General features: G+C 69.3%; 1 protein-coding gene across 1 annotated transcript in view; it reads left to right on the top strand.

The window, feature by feature from the left end:
- NACC1 (nucleus accumbens associated 1) overlaps window positions 1–1,953 on the top strand; it is an 8,522-nt gene extending 6,569 nt beyond the window's left edge. The window contains exon 2 of the mRNA XM_017839940.1: window positions 433–1,953. Coding sequence (XP_017695429.1) covers window positions 433–784 — 352 coding nt within the window. The 3' untranslated portion in view covers window positions 785–1,953. The remainder of the gene's footprint in view (window positions 1–432) is intronic.
- Window positions 1,954–1,964: the final 11 nt, after the last annotated feature.

Raw genomic sequence — 1,964 nt, forward strand, 5'->3', positions numbered from 1 at the left:
GGGAGCACCTTGGGAATTGGGGGGGTCAGGGGGGCTACGGAGGCACCCCAGGAGTGGGAGGGGCCTGGGGTTGTGGGGGGGCCCAGGGAAGGAGGTTTTGAAGGATAGGGTTGTGCCAACAGAGAGACGGGGGAAGAAACCCCCCAGCTGCCTTTTCCAGCCAAACCTCTCCCGTTTGGTTTAGGGCCCCCCCCGCAGGCACTCCCAGGGGCAGGGACCCCCAGCAATGCCCAGCCCTCCCCCTGAACTCCCCCACGACCCCCAACAGCCTCGGGGGGCTTTGGTACCCCCTCAAGAGCCCCTCCCTGTGTGTCCCCCCCCAAGTTTACACCCCAGGGTTGGGACAGGGGGAGACCCAGGGCTGGGGGGACCCCAGGGAGGTGCCAACGCAACAGAAACCCCCCCCCCCACGCACCCCCCTTGATTTCCCAGCCCCAAGGAGAGAACAAGGGGGGTCGGGGGAGACCCTTTCCCAGCCAGGCCTCTCCCTGAGCCCCTCCCCGTGTCCCCCCCCATCCCAGTTTACTGCCAGAACTTCGCCCCCGACTTCAAGGAGAGCGAGATGAACGCCATCGCCGCCGACATGTGCACGAACGCGCGGCGGGTCGTGCGCAAGAGCTGGATGCCCAAACTCAAACTGCTCATGGCCGAGGGCGACTCCTACACCTCCTTCATCAACGACACCGGCAAGCTGGAGCCCGACATCATGGGCCCCGAGCCCCCCTTCGAGGCCGGGGGGCCCGAGCAGCCGGAGGGGGCTCCCCCCGGGGAGGGGCTGCAGTGACACGCCCACCCCCGCCGTGACCCCGCCCACCCTGGGGACCCCACCCCCCCCTCCCCCGGGATGGGGAGGAGGGGAGAGGAGGGGGGGACCCCCCGTGTTGGGAGGGGGTGTGTGGGGGGGGAGCTCCCCCAACTGGGAATGAGCCCAAATAGGTCCCCCCCAGGGGTAGGGACCCCCTTCCGTGGGACAGGGGACCCCCCCAGACAGGTCCCACTCCAGGGGTAGGGACCCCCCCCTTCATGGGACAGGGGACCCCCCCAGGGGTAGGGACCCCCCCCGGTGGAGGGGCACCCACGCTGGGAGGGGTGGGGGGGGAGCTCTGTGGTGGAGGGAACCCCCCCACTAAATGGAGCCCCCCCAGTGGTCGAGACTCCTCCCAAACGGGCACCCCCAGAGGTAGGGACCCCCCACCATGGGACAGGGGACCCCCAAGGGTAGGGACCCCCCCTATGGGACAAGGACACCCCCCCCCATGGGGCAGGACCCTCCCAAATGGGAACCCACCAAGGTCGTGACCTCCCAAACAGTGACCCCCCCCCAACCTGGGCACCCCCAGGGTTGGGGTCCCCCTGGCCAGGACCTCGGGGGGGTGTGGGGACCCCTGTGGTGGAGGGACACCCCCTAAATGGGCACCCTCGGGGGTAGGAACCTCCCCAAAACGGGCACCTCAAGGGGCAGGGACCCCTCCCACGGGACAGGGTCCCACCAAGAAAGGGACCCTTTTGGTTTTAGGGACCCCAGGGGCTGGGACCCCCCCAGGCAGGGACCCCTTTGATTTAGGGATCCCTGCAAATGGATCCCCCCCAAAATGGGGCAGGGACCCCTCAGCCAGGGACCCCTTTGGTTTAGGGACCCCCCCCTCCCACAGGCACCCCCGGGGGCAGGGACCCCCAGCAATGCCCAGTGCCACTGTGGGACCCCTCCCTCTAGTTTGGGGGTCTGGTGCCCCCCCTCCGGGGGCTTTAGGGGCTTTTGGGGCCGGGGGAGGCAGCAGTTTCTGGGGAGCTGCCCCCCCCACACGTTTTGGGGGCCCTGGTGGGGGGATGTCTCAGCTCGGGCTCTGGGGGGGTCCCGTGTCCCCTCCCTGGGGCCGGGGTGACTCCTGGACCCCCCCTGTGTGCCCCCCATGTCCCCCCCACACTGTGTCCCCCCCCCAGGGCCACCGTCTCTGCATGTGTGT

Source organism: Lepidothrix coronata, unplaced genomic scaffold, assembly GCF_001604755.1.
Source record: "Lepidothrix coronata isolate B3197 unplaced genomic scaffold, Lepidothrix_coronata-1.0 Scaffold592, whole genome shotgun sequence".
NCBI lineage: Eukaryota > Metazoa > Chordata > Aves > Passeriformes > Pipridae > Lepidothrix > Lepidothrix coronata.